This window comes from Eubalaena glacialis, chromosome X (genome assembly GCF_028564815.1).
Source record: "Eubalaena glacialis isolate mEubGla1 chromosome X, mEubGla1.1.hap2.+ XY, whole genome shotgun sequence".
NCBI classification, from domain to species: Eukaryota; Metazoa; Chordata; class Mammalia; order Artiodactyla; family Balaenidae; genus Eubalaena; species Eubalaena glacialis.
In genome coordinates this window covers 77,581,501-77,596,877 of record NC_083736.1, presented here as the reverse complement: position 1 = coordinate 77,596,877, position 15,377 = coordinate 77,581,501, and the positions used below count along the sequence as shown (strand labels likewise).

Below are 15,377 nucleotides of genomic sequence, written 5' to 3'. Positions count from 1 at the left end.
ACACAGTCATCTTTGGCAGGTATAGGAGGCCTGAGAATAAAAGGTCTGTAATGCCTCTCCTGGAGAACAGAATAGGAAACCACCCAGGAACCAGTAGAAGGAATGCTAAGCAGCATTGGGGGTCCCGTGTAGCATATGTTCCTCTCAAATAGTTAGAGGTATCTTGGGACATTTAAGAGGAGTTAACATTAATAAAACAAAGAGACAAAGCCAAGCCCAAGTGTCATAAAATATGGATATTTTATTCCAGCTCTGGGAAATGAAAAACAGAGAGGGAGGGAACATATCCTTCCACACACAACTCTAATTTAGCTGACATTAATTCTTAAAAGCTAAAGCAAATATATATGTGCATATGTATACATAATTATATACACACATACGTATTTTTTCAGATTTTAGTCTCATCAGTGTTCATATATTTATTTTTATTTTTTTATAAATACCCTTAAAAATCACAAATGCATCCTAATACTTCTATCTCTGCCTCCTCATCGATCATTTAATATTGTTCGGATTGTATTCAATTTGAGTTTTAATCACTTACGTGATTTGTCTAACTGTACATTAGAAGATGTAAGGGAAAAACTTGGTTTAAATTATACTCCATGCATCACAGTTACCCTTTACATGTTTTTTTCATCATTATTCGCAACTTCACACATCTTGTAGTTCTCTATGCAGACTATTTCAGCTTCTAGTGCTGTACATATCTACATCTTCTGGATGGGACTGCCCGTGATCCATGAGCTTGGGGTCAGGCATAAACTGTGTAGCACCTGATAAAGTATTAAAATGAAAAAAATTAGTCATTCATTTAACAAATTTCTTGTTGATACGGGGCACACATCAGTGAACAAAACAGATAAAAATGTCTGCCAACATGGACGTAACATTCAAGTTGGGTGAGAGAGACAATAAACTAAATGACATATCAGAAGGTGGTAAATGCTATGCAAAAAAAAAAAAATAAATCAGGAAGGAGGGGCATATGGAGTGCTTGGGTGATTTGCAGTTTTAAATAGGGTGGCCAGGGAAAGACTTCTATATTTGAGCAAAGAACTGAAGGAGGTGAAGGTGTGAGCCCTGTAGATACCTGAGGGAAATGCCTTACAGGAAGAGCAGGCAGCAAGTGTAATAGAACTTAGGCATGTCTGAGGAGCCATAAAATGGCCAATATGGCTAGAACAGAGTTGGCAAGATATGCTAATGGTGGGTACAATGAGAGTGGTAGGAGGCATGATCAGAAAACAATGGAAGGCCAGGCCACATAGGGCCATGGCAAAGTTTTTCTCCTTATTCTAAGAGATGAGAAGTCTCTGGACAGTTCTGAGCAGAGTGACATGATGTTATGTTTCTTAAAAGATTACTCTTGGCTATGGGGAGAAGAGAGTATAGGGAAACAAGCATGGAAGTAGGGAGAGCAGTTAGGAAGCTATTGCAGTACCCCAGGAGGGAGATGCTGATGGCTTTTATTAGGGCAGTAGCAGTGGAGGTGGTGAAAAGGTATTGGATTCTGGATAACTTCTTAAGGTAGAATGGACAAGATTTCCTAAATGGACTCAATATGTTGTGTGAGTGAGACTCTTTAACTTGAGAAACTAGAAGAGTGGAGTTGACATTTACTGAGATAGGGGAAAGCGTAGAACCATGTTTGGGAGAAGGCAAATGAAGTGTTAAGTTTTGGATGTGCTACATTTGAATTGCTAACTAGACATCTGAATACAAATATTGAGTAAGCAGTTAGAAATGTGAATCTAGAGTTCAGCACAGGAGTAGCCTGTGCTGGTTTATAAATTTTACGTTCCTAGCCTATATATGGCATTTAAAACTATGAGACCATATGAGGTCTTCCAGAACATCAGAAAAGAGGTCCAAGAAATGAGCCCTTTGGATACTCCAACTTTTTGAGGTTAAGAACATTAGGAGAGGAGATTCAAGATGGTGGTGGAGTAGGTGTACGTGGAGTTCATCTCTCTCCACGGGTGCAGCAGGACTACATCTATAGATGCAACAATTCTCATGGAACACCAGCTGAAAACTAGCAGAAGACCTTGGACATTGGAAAGGACTATAAAGATCCCTGCATAACTAGGTAGGACGGAAAAAAGAAGGGAGAAGGAGGAGAGAGGAGGCAGGATGGGACCAGCACCCTGGGGTTGGGGAGCTGAAGCAGAGAGATTCCTGAATTTGGGGAAACCCCCTCTCTGATGGGGAAATCAATTGGGACAGAAGGGAAGCATTTGAGGCTGTCGGAAGAGGGTGACGCAGCCGATCTGTGGCAGACAGGACAGAGTAAGAAATACAGATGGTCCATACCATGGCCCTACGTACCCCAGACTGGGACATGTGTTCACAGGTGTGCAAGGGGGCTGGGAGTTGGTGCGTGGGGACTGGAGAACAGGCCCAGAGCGAGAACTGCTGTTGGCTGTGCAGAGACGGACTGAGGAGACAGGAGGAAGGAAATCCACAGCAGGGAATGCCTATGGAGAAAGACCAGACTACCATGGAAGCAGGGCGCTATTGCTGAGTCACACGCAAGGGGAGGAGCCACTATTGTAGCCTCTCTCTCCCCACATGCCAAAGCCTGCCAATGACAATAAAAGAAGCCTGCTCAGGGATGGCTCCTGTGCACTGGCTGCTGAGCAATAAAAAAAGCCCCCTTAGAGCTGGTCCTCACGCACTGGCTGCAGGGTAATAAAAAAAAAGCCTTCTCGGGGCTGGCCCTCACACACCTGCTGCCGGGTGCCAGAAAAACCCCAGCGAGGGCTGGCCCTCATACATCTTACACTGGGTGCCAGAAAAGGCCCTCACTAGGGCCATATCTCTTTTGCCTGTAGCCGCTGGCTTCCCTGCGCATTTGGTGCCGCCAGGGCTCCTGCAATCCAAGCAGTCATACCACCTCTGTGCCTGGTCCTCCCAGGGATGACCCAAGAGCTCCAAGGCAGCCTCAGGACCAGACATCTGTGGGTGGACCACACGTAGAGGTGGGGATAAAACCAAAGCTGAAACTCAGGGATGGGGTGACTAAGGAAGAAGACTGAAAATCTTTCCATTAGCTGTACAAGCTGCAGATTAAATCCCTGCAATCAGCTAGGTAGACCCTGCATCTATGGAATATCTGAGTACACAGTGAGTGTTCCCACAAATGAAAATGGTCTAGCTCTGGCAGCTGTGGAATTTGGGGGCAAGTGCACACAGGAATTGGGCCAGATCAGAGTCAGAGTGGTACCCACAGGGCCCACAGCAGGTCCAGAGACCAGTCCAGAGGCAGAGGAGAGCCTCTTGGGCTGTGGTTCACAGCGTGTGCAAGGACAATTACCGTGGAGACCCCAGGGAAACATAATTATTACTATTAATTTTATTATGTTTTGATTCCTTCTGTTGTTGGTTCTAGCTTTTTTTTGGTTTCTTTTTCTGTTTTTGTTTGTTGTTGTTTCTTTTTTTTAGTCTTTTGGGATCTCTGTGTTTTATAACATATTTTTAAATATATTTCTATTTTTACTTTGCTTTTCTGTTGTGTTCTTTTCCCTTCTTTTCCTCTTTTTCTTTAATGTGTATTTCTTTTTTTTAATATATTTCCATTTCTACTTTGCTTTTCTGTTGTCCTGTGTTTTTTCCCTTTTTATTTTATTTTATTATTATTATTTTTTAAAATCATTTTTATCAGTTTGTTCTGTTTCCTTCCTTTATTCTTCAGTTGGCTGGCACACTGCTTTGGTTTGTGTTTTTGTTAGTTTTAATCCTAATTGTTTGATTTCATTTTTGAGTTCTTCTATTTGTCTGGTTGTTCTCTTGCTTTTTATTGTATTTGACTCTGTTTTTGTTTCTTTTACGTGTGTGTGTTTCCTTGTTTCTGTTTTTGTTTGATTTTGCCTTTACTATTTCTCCGGGGTTTTGTTTGTCCCTTTTTTTTTCTTTAATATATTTTCTATTTTTTTTTTTTATATTTCTGTTTCTACATTGCTTTTCTGTTGTTCTGTCTTCTTTCCCCTTTCTCTTTTTCTCTTTTTTAAATATCATTTTTGTCAGTTTGTTTTGTTTCTTTGCTTCATCCTTCAGTTGGCACTCTGCTTTGGTTTTGTTTTTTGGTTTTGAGTTTTTGTCAGCTTTCTTCTTAATTCTCTGATTTTGTTCTTGGGTTCTTTGGTTTGTCTGGTCTCTTGCTATTTGATTTATCTGGCTCTGTTTTTGTTTCTTGTGTGTGTGTGTGTGTGTGTTTGTGTGTTTCCTTGTTTCTGTTTCTGTTTGTTCGATTTTACTCTTTACCATTTGTCTGGGGTTTTGTTAGTGTTTTTTTTTTTAATCCCCTTTATCGCTGGGACGAGCGACTTGTGGGGTCTTGGTCCATCGACCGGAAGTCAGGCCTGAGGCTCCGGAGTGGGAGCACCGAGCCGAGGATGCTGGACCACTAGAGAATTCCCAGCCACAGGGAAGATTAATCACCTAGAGCTCTCACGGAGGCCTCTATCTGAATCTAAGACCCGGCTCCACCCAACTGCCAGCAGCTCCCAGTGCTGGATGCCTCACACCAAACACAAACAAGATAGGAACACAAACCCACCTGTCAGCACACAGACTACCTAAAGTCATGCTAAGCTCACAGACACCCCAAAACACACCATCTGACATGGCCCTGCTCATCAGAGGGAAAAGACCCAGCTCCACCACCAGAACGCAGGCACCAGTCCCTCCCATCAGGAAGCCTACACAAGACACTGAAGCAACCCCACCACCAGTGGCAGAGAACAGAAGCAAGAGGAACTACAACCCTGCAGCCTAGTGAAAGGAGACCTCAAATACTGTAAATTAGACAAAATGAGAAGACAGAGAAATATCTTACAGGCAAAAGAGCAAGATAAAAACCCACAAGACCAAATAAAGGAAGAGGAAATAGGCAAACTACCTGAAAAAGAATTCAGAGTAATGATAGTAAAGATGATCCAAAATCTTGGAAATAGAATAAAGACAAGAACGTTTAACAAGGACCTAGAAGAACTAAACAGCAAACAAACAGTGATGAACAACACAATAACTGTAATTAAAAATACTCTAGAAGGAATCAATAGCAGAATAACTGAGGCAGAAGAACGGATAAGTGAGTTGGAAGATAGAATGGTGGAAGTAACTGCTGAGGAGCAGAATAAAGAAAAAAGAATGAAAGGAATGGAGGCCAGTCTCAGAGACCTCTGGGACAACATTAAGCACACCAACATTCGAATTATAGGCGTCGCAGAAGAAGAAGAAAAAAAGAAAAGGTCTGAGAAAATATCTGAAGAGATTATAGTTGAAAACTTTCCCAACATGGGAAAGGAAATAGTCAATCAAGTCCAGGGAGCGCAGAGAGTCCCATACAGGATAAACCCAAGGAGAAACACACCGAGACACATATTAATTAAACTAGCAAAAATTAAACACAAAGAAAAAATATTAAAAGCAGCAAGGGAAAAGCAACAAAAAACATACAAGGGAATCCCCATAAGGTTAACAGCTGATCTTTCAGCAGAAACTCTACAAGCCAGAAGGGAGTGGCAGGACATATTTAAAGTGATGAAAGGGAAAAACCTACAACCAAGATTACTCTACCCAGCAAGGATCTCATTCAGATTCGACGGAGAAATCAAAAGAGAATTCAGCACCACCAAACCAGCTTTACAACAAATGCTAAAGGAACTTCTCTAGGCTGGAAACACAAGAGAAGGAAAAGACCTACAAAAACAAACCCAAAACAATTAAGAAAATGGTAATAGGAACATACATATCAATAACTATCTTAAATGTAAATGGATTAAATGCTCCAACCAAAAGACACAGACTGGCTGAATGGATACAAAAACAAGACCCATATATATGCTGTCTACAAGAGACCCACTTCAGACTTAGGGACACACACCGACTGAAAGTGAGGGGATGGCAAAAAATATTCCATGCAAAGGTAAATGAAAAGAAAGCTGGAGTAGCAATTCTCATATCAGACAAAATAGACTTTAAAATAAAGACTATTACAAGAGACAAAGAAGGACACTACATAATGATCAAGGGATCAATCCAAAAAGAAGATATAACAATTGTAAATATCTATGCACCCAACATAGGAGCACCTCAATACATAAGGCAAATGCTAACAGCCATAAAAGGGGAAATCAACAGTAACAATAATAGTAAGCAACTTCAACACCCGACTTATACCAATGGACAGACATCATCCAAACCAAAAATAAATAAGGAAACACAAGCTTTAAATGACACAACAGACCAGATGGACTTAATTGATATTTATAGGACATTCTATCCAAAAACAACAGAATACACTTTCTTCTCAAGTGCACATGGAACATTCTCCAGGATAGATTACATCTTTGGTCACAAATCAAGCCTTGGTAAATTTAAGAAAATTGAAATTGTATCAAGCATCTTTTCTGACCACAACACTATGAGACTAGATATCAATTACAGGAAAAAAACCTGTAAAAAATACGAATGGAGGGTAAACAATATGCTACTAAACAATCAAGAGATCACTGAAGAAATCAAAGAGGAAATCAAAAATTACCTAGAAATAAATGACAATGAAAACATGACGACCCAAAACCTATGGGATGCAGCAAAAGCAGTTTTAAGAGGGAAGTTTATAACAATACAATCCTACCTCAAGAAATAAGAAAAATCTGAAATAAACACAACAACCCTGGCTATTCTGTAAAATGCGGCTTAGAGCAGTAACAATGTTAATTATTTACTTTTAGTATTCAACATAATGCACACAAAGTGGTACATACAATACCCTGTGCATGGTAAGTAGGTAAGAACAATTTTTATATTTACTTTGTGACATAAGACTAAAAATATTTTTTTCACAAACTTGTTTTTATTTTAAATGTTTTTCAAACTCTGATTCATTTTGAAATGATTTTTTTTTTTTTTTACATTTGGGAGACACACCTTTTTTCCATAGAGGAATTTAATTTCCAGTTTTATGATGAAAATGAAGGGGAAAAATTTACATACAGTTCTTTATTTTACACCTACTTTTTCAGAAACAGTTTCTGCTTTATAAACTGGGATAGACCTATATGTAATTTCACCACTAAGTATATTTTAAAAACAGCCAGATCTTAAATAATCACTATCTATGACATTAATACAGTTCTCCACAGACAGATTTTTAACCTGGGATCCCTTTGGGGGAGGGAGGTCTGTGGATAGAATTCATGTGATCTACGAACTTGAATGGGGGAAATTTGTCTTTATTTTCATTAACATTTGACTGAAGATGAACGTTTTCTTCGATAATGAATGCAGGCAACAAACCACAATAATATTGACGGTACCTTAGACTTTGTCACTAACAGAAATCACAGATAATCACACTGCAGTTGCAGATATCTTGAAATATTTACACTTACTACTACTTCAAAATTATAGCCTTAATCAGATATGTTGTTAGATATTGTTGATTAACACAATTAAGGAAGCTCATACATTACTATGTATTTTAGTTTATGCATTTAAAACATTCTGAGAAGGGGTCTGTAGCACACAGAACAGGTTAAGCTTAGTGGTTCTGTCTGCTTCTTTCCCAAATGCATCTTTACTGCCACCTGGTGGAAGCCTTTGCTCAGTACAAGTGAAAAGTATACTACGAAATAGTTTAATCAATGGTTTTTTTTAATCAAACAGACATACTATAGTAAGTATTGACAAATAATTATTTTATATAAGTCTGAGTGTGTCTAATTTTCTTAACAATGTCCACCAATTGACTAAGTTCTCTAACACTTCTACTCACTACCTTAATTTATATTCTTGTCCAAAATCTGGTCAAAGGGTCAGATCACCTAAATTTGAAAGGCTCCTTTGCCTTTAGGGCTCCACCTCTCAAAATTTGTTGAAAGGCTTCAAATTTTTAGTTTATCCATAGCTTATGTCAGATATTATTAACTAGAGGAATATACATAGAGAATTCCCTGTGGAGCTTTTCCTACAATCCACCTGCTTGGAGGCCTCACCACTGGAGATTCTGCTTTATAATTCTTGTTAGAGTGAATTTTAGAAAAAACAAAAACAAAAACTCAAGAAATTGTGATGTGGATCCCTCTGGTTTAGAACCATTCAACCTAGGTCATTTGATTTCGGCCTTTTTTTTTAAAGGGTCATCTCATGCTATTCTGAGTAATTAAGGATTATATCTTTCCTCTTAGAAATTTCTTCATCCCTTTTGATCCAGGGCTCTCTGTCCTCCCAAAGAATTACCAATCATAAAAACTCTTCTTGAATCTCAATCCCCTAATCATTGTAATGATTTTCTTTGTACTTTATCATATTTTAAATCTCTAATAAAAAACAATTTATGCTTAGTTTTTTTTTTTAGTAGACTTTAAAAAAAGCTGGTGTTATACAAACAGGAAAGGAATAAAGATACTTAAAGTTATAAAACAGCAATGAATTATTATCTCAAATAGCCATTAGGTGTTATCTGTTCACTGATAATTTAGTTCACGCCTTATCTCATTTATATTTTAAGCAAGTTAGGTACAAAAAAAATAGGACAGATCACTAATAAATTGCTGAGTGAAGTTATGAATGTTAGAGATTCTATTTTTGTTTCTTTTGTATAAAATTGGGATGATATTCACTATTCAGCTTTTCAGTAACTGAAACACTAAAAGATATTAGTCATTGCAAAGTACTTTCACATGCTGTTCTATTCTTTCCATTCTTTTTTCTCTCTATACTTCAGTTTGGCTATTTTTTTATTGTCCTGTATTTGAGTTCATTATTTCTGTCCTCTTTTTTGTATACGATCTGCTATTAAACCCGTCCAATGAGTTCATAATTTCATGTACTGTATTTTTCACATTTAGAATATCCACTTGATTTTTTAATAGATTTCAACTTTCTGTGAAATTCTCCATCTTTCTATCCATTTTGTTCATCACGTTTTCCATTTGACATATTAGTCATAGTTAAAGTGCTTTTCTGCTAACTTCAATATTTAGATCACCTGTGGGTCTGCTGTTATTTTTTTTTTTCTCTTTTGTTAGTCACATCTTCCTGCCTCTTTGCATGACTAGTATTTTATTTGTATGGTGGACACTGTGTAAAAAAGAACTGAAGAAGCTCCAGATGATATCATTGGCCAGAGGGGGGACCCTTTTCCTCTTTTAGGAAGGGTGAAGTACTTAACATCTCACTCCAGTCAGGCACTGAGCTGAGCTGCAGTTATAGTAAGAGTCAGTCAACCTCTGGTTCCTCCCTCCTCCTCAGGTATGATACTCTCTAGCTTCTGATTGACAGCCTGAGTTTCTGTCTCCCTCACACTAAAAGACTGTAGGAAATTTGGTTTTGCCCTTCAGGGTTTTGAGTTTGACTATTTAGTGTTATGACCCATAAAATAATCTGGGAAATATCAAGAGGGGAAGATGAGTCATGTATGTATGGCACACATCATCCCTCTAAAACAGAAATCAGCAAACTTTGTTTGCACAGGGCCAAAGTAAACATTTTCAACTTTGTAAACCATAAGGTCTCCATCACAACCACTCAACTCTGCCATTTTAGGGTGAAAGCAGCCACAGACAAGACAATACACAATGAGTGTGGCTGTGTTCCCATAAGACTTTATTTATTTATGGACACTGGAATTTGAATTTCATAGAATTTTAACTTGTCATGAAATATTTTTCTTTTGATTTTTTAACTATTTTAATCACATAGGAACCATCTGTGGAATGTACAAAAATAGTCCGTGAGCCAGATTTGGCACAGGGTCCATAGTTTGCCAACCTCTGAGAAGGACATTAATCTTGTGAGACTGTGAGAGATTTCATTCTGCTCTCATCAGATTTTGAAGAGGTCCATGTCACCAAATTTCCAAATTTGTGATTCCCAAAATAAGTTATTGGCATAAATGTATATGGATGATAGAGAACAACCAAACTCATATTCAGAGCCATGATATATAGTTGGACAGTACACCCAATCTATTCTGTATGGTGAGAAGTGGTGGCCATGGCTAGGTTCCCTAGCTAAGTAATGTGCTCCCAAAGCGTGCTCAGTGACAATAAATTTGTTTATCGGCAAAATGGCTAATTACTCTAGGCCAATGATAATGATATCTTCTAACACTTACTGAGAACTTAGTATGTGCTTGACATTGTACTTTTTGCTTTACATGCAATATCTCATTTAATCCTCACAACAAGCATGTCAGAAAAACACTATTATTGTCCTCCTTTTACAGATGAGGAGACCGAGGCTTGAGGTATTAGATAACTTGCCCCAGGCAATAAAACTAGTAAATGTTGGATGTAGGATTCAGATCCAGGTTCTATTCTAAAACCTGTACTCATAACCACTACTGTTTTCTGTGTCTTGGACCTTTGGGATTGCACGTGAAATGTGGAAATAGTGAGTCTCAAGGGTCTCAAGTATAATCAACTCTGAATACTATATGATAAGGATGAATAGTACTGGGTATCTCTCTCCTCTACATGTCTCCTTAGAATGCTTTTCATATACCACATTACCCATGACAGGCAGGCAAAATGTTCCAGAATCCAGATGTGTGAAGAAAAGACATTAGCTGGGGATGGTTTGGTCCCATTGTGAAGCTGCAACATCTCCACAAAGATCTCTGGAGTTGACAGGCATGTAGAGAAATGACCAGATATATTATATGCCTGTGGGAATACGATCAACTGGGGATTACTCAGAGAGAGTCTAAAAACTGTATAACTTATCTTGATTAGAAAGGAGATGTGATAGGGAATAGTAAAACTCAAATCAGGTTTGTTACTCAGTGACAGCTTTTATAAAGATTAAGTAAGAGAGGAGGAGGCTGAAATTAGAGACTAAACTCTGGCTTTAAATTAGATAATCTATATGCAATGGAAAGAGCTCGGACTTTGGTGTCAGGAATATCTAGACTATAAACACAACTCTATTCATAAACTATAATTTTGGGCAAGTTACTTAAGCTCCCTGAGTCTCAGTCTCTTCATCATAAAACAATTATAATTACATATATACCAGAGTTTCTTTGTTTTGCTTTTTGGGAGAGAATTGAATAACATAACATACTAACAGCTCTTTGCACCACAGTAGTTGCTCAGTAAAGGGGAGATATTTTCATTATTCCTTAATTCTCTACCTCTGAGTTGGTCCTATTTCCTTTGTAATAAGACAACTTAATGCATAGTACCATTTACTTGGTACAGATAAACAAACCTACATAAACCAGTGACTGGTGAGTTTATGTGAATACACTACTGAAATGGTATTAAACACTCTGTTACTTTCTTTTTGATCACAGTAAAACCATGGTAGTATTTGCCTAGGAAGTATAATTGTCACTATTTGGTCCCACGAAGTATTAATTGCCTGTATCTAATACTAGCAAAGATATTAGTATTATATAACTTGTGTTATTTTTACTATTTGATGCTGAAAATTCTCCTAGTATCTAAACTAAATAAAACTGATGGTAGAAGAGAAGACTGATAGGGGTAGATAGCACAAGAAATGGAAACCTGATATTTCTTCTATGTAGATGTGACTCGTTATAGCATGTAATCTGGTAGAATCCAGAAAGACACATTTTCCTCCACCTGATTAAAAATCTCACATCTATAAATTGATTAAATGCTTCACTCACCCAACCAGCCAGTGCTATTCTCTACTCCCATATGCCAAGAACTATGTTATGAGCTATGTGGCAATTAGAAAAAGTTCCACGTACCTGAGTACCTAATAACCTAAAAAGATACACAGACTACAGATGAGAAAGACAAAACATTTATGAGGAAAACACATAAATAAGTTCAAACTATTAATTATAATACTATAAAATTATTTAAGAAAAGAATGAAAACAAAATTGAATTATTCCAAACAAACCTGAGGTGGATTCTGATTTGGTCTTTGTTTCAGAGCTGAGTTCTGCTGACAAAGGCACTGAATGTTTCAGGTTGTGAGTTGTTTTTGCAGGTATTTCTATTTCATCAGAGCTTCCTAGCTGTTTACCAAAAAGGATTTTTCCTTCATAAGTAAATCATTTTACTAAAAGAATAAAATATCCTAAAAAATTATAGCATGCAAAGGTAGTATATTCCTTCATCTCTTTTCAATCCATCCTTGACTTCTGTCTAGGACTCTCATTACAAGCTAAAACCCACCCAAACAAAACTCAAAATCTACCTTTTTGGTCCATTTAAATTCTACCTTAGTTTTTTCTTTAGGTTCAGGAAGTGACTCTTTTTTGTTGTTTTTTGTCCACAATGATTTAACTGCTTCATAAATTTGCTGGCTTGTAGCATATGCCTTTTTCCCAGTTACCTAATTAAAACAAAAAGTGAGTCAAATAATATACACTTTTAAAAGTTAAAATAACAAATACTAAAAAATTTACACCTGGTATTTTATATGAACACTCAGGTCAGAATCAATAATAAAGATATAAATCTCTAGATCATGATAACACAAAGCCTCATTTTCTATACCTTATATGAAAAATTATTTGCCTCATGTAAAAGGCTAAAATATATATAGTTAGTACAACACCAAGAGTGAATCCTAATGTAAACTGCGGACTTTGGGTGATAATGATGTGTCAGTGTAGGCTCATCAATTGTAAAAAATTAGGTGACTCATTAGTGCAGTAGGTAGTGTACAGCCTCATAATTGTAAAAAATGTATCCCTCTGGTGAGGATGTTGATAACGGAGGAGGCTATGCATGTGTGGGTGCAGGGGTGTACCAGAAATCTCTGTACTTTCTCCTTAATTTTGTCGTGAATCTAAAAGTACTCTAAAAAAATAATAAAGTCTTAAAAATGTATAGTTTGCATTCACACTGTAATGTAAAATTTAAAACTATGTCTGTTTAACAGGAGTTTGGGAAAGACAGTTTGAGATAACAAACAGCTGACTGAGAAAATGAGATTTTAAGATGCTACAAAGTTAATACTTTTGCTTAAATTTTTATGTTGCTTTCTCCAATCATAAAGAAAAATAATTAATGTATTTCTCTAGAGAATAATATTTTGGTAGAAACGTGAAATAAACAATGAACTACAAACACACTAAAGCAGAGGTTAGGATGCTGACTGAATTCCTGAAGCTGCTATTATTTTCATTCATATCTCTTTTCCTTTGGAAAAAATCTGATTCCTCCTTTCTATTCTTTTCCCACCCTTTTCTTTCTTATAGTTAAAGTAATGTTAATAGCTATTGATTTTTCAAACTTTAAAGAGGTTTTGAGGCGCTTTCTAGTTTTACACTTTCTATAAACATACATTTTTAAAAACTATGTTTTTCTTCCTTAAATAGAAATATTTTTATTATTTTTGCTAAGTATATATCTATACTTAAGAAAAATCAGTCAATCCACTAGTAACGAAAGTCCTCTTCCTCCTCTCAGTGTAACCTTTGTTAACAACTGTATGGATATTCTTCTTGAATTTTTACTCTTTTATGTTCATTATATATGCACACACATAGCATTTCAAAACAAACAGAATGTTGATACTTATAAATCTACCAAAGGGATGATGTAGATCTATATGCACTGACATGGATAGAAATCCATGATGAACCACTGAATTGCAAAAAAGAGAACAAAGAATAGATTATAAACTACAATCTCAATTATGTTTTAAATTAACATTTAAAATAAACTGCCCACACATACACTTTTTTTCCTTTTTAAACACAAATGGAATCACGCAATACATATTATTTTGAGGTGTGATTTTTTAAAAGCTTAACAATATGTCACAGAGATGTTTCCATATCAGTTTATATGCCAGTAGATCTGCTTCTAACAGCCGCACAGCTAGTATTCTATATGGATACATCACAATTCGTTTAACAAATCCCTTGTTGATGGGCATATGGAATACTTCCCTTTTTATCCTGGCAATTATAATCCTGCTGTAATTAGCACCCTTACACAAATAACTGGGACCATATACCGTTGTGGTATTTCCTTGGAAAAATTTCTAGATGTGAAATATCTGGATTAAAGATTATATACATTTTAATTTTTGATAATACTGCCACATTGCCTCTAGAAAGTCAGCTCTATACTGTAGCAATTTACACTCCCAGCAAGAGTATATATGTTTTCCAACCCCATTTACCAGCAGAAGTGCTATGATTTTTTAAAATCTTTGTCAAATGGAAAGGCTAAAAACCAGTATCTAAATGATTATTTAAATTTTCATTTATTTGATTGCTGATGAAGTTAAGCATCTTTCATGTATTAGGCCATTTATGTTTCTTATTTTGTGGACTGCTTGTTCATATACTTTATTTTCCTAGAGGGCATTCATCCTTTTCCTATCGATTTATAGAAGCTTTTAATATACGGAAGGATATTATTTAATCCTTTGTTAATATGTTGCAAATAGTTCTTCCAGTTTTTCATTTATCCATTAACTTCGTATATGGTATACTGTGGTCAACAGAAATGTATGACTTTGATGTAGTAAAATATATTCATTTTTTTTTTCTTTGATGGCTTCTGGATTGTGTTTTGCTTAAAAAAGCCTTTCCTATCTCAAGATTACACAAAAATTCCTCTTTTCTCTTCTAACATTTTATAGCATTATATTTTATCATTAGATCTTTATTCCACCTGCAATTTATTTTGCATGATTTTTAGTAAAGGTCTAAGTATATTTCCAAAAAGCCAATTATTCCAACACATTTCTTGAATAGTCCATCTTTTCTTTACACATTGATCTGAAATGCCACTTGTACCATACCCTCCCCCTCCCTCCACAACGTATACGAAGACATACTCCACATATTTGTTTTTGGACATTCTCTTTGTTCTCTTGGTATATTTTATTATCTATGCTATAGCTTAGTATCGTTCCCAATACATGGTACATGGACAACAAATACTGGTTGAATGAATGTCACGTTTCCTCCAAATCCAGGAATTTTGTAAGAACCGAATTAAATATATAAATTTGAGAACATCTGCCATATTCTAATATTGAGTCCTTTCATCCAGAAAACAACACATATCACTAAACCTATTGAATTAAAAAAAAACGCCCTACAGTAAAGTTTAACAGTTTTTAAAAAATATGTTTTAAAACACTATTTAATAAGTTTATTCCTAGATATTTTATAGTTTTCAAATAAAGATTTTTTGTTACTCTTTACATAAGTTAATAATGAAAATATTGTGAAGAAAAAAATATAAAAAGCAAAGAGTAATTCCATTCTTAAGTGTATTTCCAAAATAGTGAATAACTGGAGTGTGACTTTTATTTTTCAAAGAACCTTCTGGACTATCATTTTGTAACCTTTTTAACATCATAGACCCCCTTGGACAATCTCTTGAAATGTATGAGCCATCTCCTTCC

At 36.2% G+C, this 15,377-nt stretch overlaps 1 protein-coding gene across 1 annotated transcript in view; it reads right to left on the bottom strand.

Annotated features, from left to right (window-relative positions):
• Positions 1–246: 246 nt before the first annotated feature.
• APOOL (apolipoprotein O like) overlaps positions 247–15,377 on the bottom strand; it is a 69,393-nt gene continuing 54,262 nt past the window's right edge. The window contains exons 8-10 of the mRNA XM_061178823.1: positions 12,198–12,335; positions 11,898–12,015; positions 247–779 (exon numbers count right to left, since the gene is read on the bottom strand). Coding sequence (XP_061034806.1) covers positions 691–779; positions 11,898–12,015; positions 12,198–12,335 — 345 coding nt within the window. The 3' untranslated portion in view covers positions 247–690. The remainder of the gene's footprint in view (positions 780–11,897; positions 12,016–12,197; positions 12,336–15,377) is intronic.